Genomic DNA, 1,595 nt, shown 5'->3' on the forward strand with positions numbered 1-1,595 from the left:
CCCTGTGCTCATGCAGGTGCTTACAGGGATCCAGGAGGATGTGGAGACCACCAGCCAGGTGTCATCCCAACGGGGATCACCAGGAATGTGGGTCACCAGGTCTCTGCCCAACGTGGGCCCTCTGATGGGGCACGAAGTTGGAGCAGCGCACAGAGCTCTTCCCAAACTCGGAGCACTCACAGGGCTTCCCTTACTGGTGCCTCTGTAGGTGTTGGGCCAAGGTAGAGCAGTCTGAGAAGCTCTTCCCACACTGGGAACACTCGTAGGGTCTCTCCCCAGTGTGGATGCGCTGGTGAGTGATGAGGTGGGAGTTTCGCTTGAAGCCCTTCCCACAGTCAGGGCAGCGGAAGGGCCTCTCATCCGTGTGAATCCGCTGGTGTTTGAGAAGATCTGAGCTGGTCGGAAACCTCTTCCCACACTCAAGACACTCATAGGGCCTCTCTCCCGTGTGGATCCGCTGGTGACGGTTCAGCACAGATCTCCGGGTAAGCCGGAGATTCACATTCCAAGCATCTGTAGGGCCTTTCTCCAGTGTGGATCCGCCGGTGGATGACGAGGTCAACGTTTTGCTTGAAGCCCTTCCTGCAGTCGGGGCAGCAGAATGTCGTCTCCTCTGAGTTAATCCGCTGATGGATGAGGAGTTGGGAGTTCCTTGAAAACCTCTTGTCACATTCGGGACACTCATAGGGCCTCTCCCCAGTGTGGATGTGCTGGTGGCGGATCAGTTCAGAGTTCCAGCTGAAGCCCTTCCCACATTCCACACACTCGTAGGGCCATTCCCCAGTGTGGATCAGCCGGTGACGGAGCAGGCTGTTGCTCTTGCTGAAGCTCTTCCCACACTCCAAGCACTTGTAGGGCTTCTCCCCAGCATGAAGCTGCTCATGGACCACCAGCTCCAAGCCCCGGCTGAAGCTCTGGGTGCCTCCCGGGCACTGGGTGGGTCTTTTCCCCTCAGAGCACTCTGGGCTGGGTTTGGGGCCCCTCTTTTTGTGCGATGTCCGTGGTGTTTCCTCCCCATTGGATTCCTGTGATGTGGAGCCGCTTAGAATGGCCCCTTCCACGAGGTTCTGCTGGGGGTATTGGTCCTCCTTGGTCTCCATCCTTGGCTCTTTGTCTGGGGGAGGAAGGACAAGGAGAGGATGGGAYTTSCTTTCGTGCCAGAGGGAAGGGGAARGAGATCCCCGGCAGGACGGTGTCGGCAGYGGGGTTTTCCTGCAGMTGGGGAGATGCTGGGCKGGGAAATGGAGGAGAARAGATGGGGAAAAAGGAGCGGTGACTTCCTCCTCACCTGCCTGGGGGTCCTGGGATGTCTTCCCCTTCTTTGCAGCGTCCTCGTCCATCCAGCCAATGTTTGGGAATAGGAAATCCTGCTTTGGGGGGAAAACTAAGAATGAGTGCATGGAGTTGTGCATTAATCCTGCCCAAGCCACCAGGTGCCAGGTACACACAAAAACCTCCAAAACACCAAGATTCAGCCAAAAATAACTTTCCCAAGGGTTTACTCTCTCCAGTCTCCCCTCTCTGGGCCACTCTACCTGTTTCCAAACCTCCCCAGACTGGTGGGGGTCCTCAGAATTCCCAAAGTTCTCCCTCTC

The 1,595-nt window shown here is 56.9% G+C and overlaps 1 protein-coding gene across 1 annotated transcript; it reads right to left on the reverse strand.

Moving 5' to 3' along the window:
• Positions 1–6: 6 nt before the first annotated feature.
• Positions 7–1,563, reverse strand: LOC130588544 (zinc finger protein 3 homolog). The gene is made up of 2 exons (XM_057389454.1): positions 1,289–1,563; positions 7–1,114 (listed from the first exon to the last, which is right to left on the reverse strand). The coding sequence occupies exons 1-2, from the start codon at positions 1,410–1,412 to the stop codon at positions 429–431; spliced, it is 810 nt and encodes a 269-aa protein (XP_057245437.1). The 5' UTR covers positions 1,413–1,563; the 3' UTR covers positions 7–428.
• Between the last annotated feature and the right edge of the window lie 32 nt (positions 1,564–1,595).

The sequence above is a fragment of the Malurus melanocephalus genome, unplaced genomic scaffold, assembly GCF_030028575.1.
Source record: "Malurus melanocephalus ecotype Western Australia unplaced genomic scaffold, MMel_1.1 scaffold_6248, whole genome shotgun sequence".
Classification (NCBI taxonomy): domain Eukaryota; kingdom Metazoa; phylum Chordata; class Aves; order Passeriformes; family Maluridae; genus Malurus; species Malurus melanocephalus.

Coding starts and splice junctions, on each gene's coding strand:
- LOC130588544 (XM_057389454.1), bottom strand. CDS start 1,412: ATGCACAACTCCATGCACTCATTCTTAGTTTTCCCCCCAAAGCAGGAT. Junction 1,115..1,288: donor ATCCCAGGACCCCCAGGCAG/GTGAGGAGGAAG, acceptor TTCCTCCCCCAG/ACAAAGAGCCAAGGATGGAG.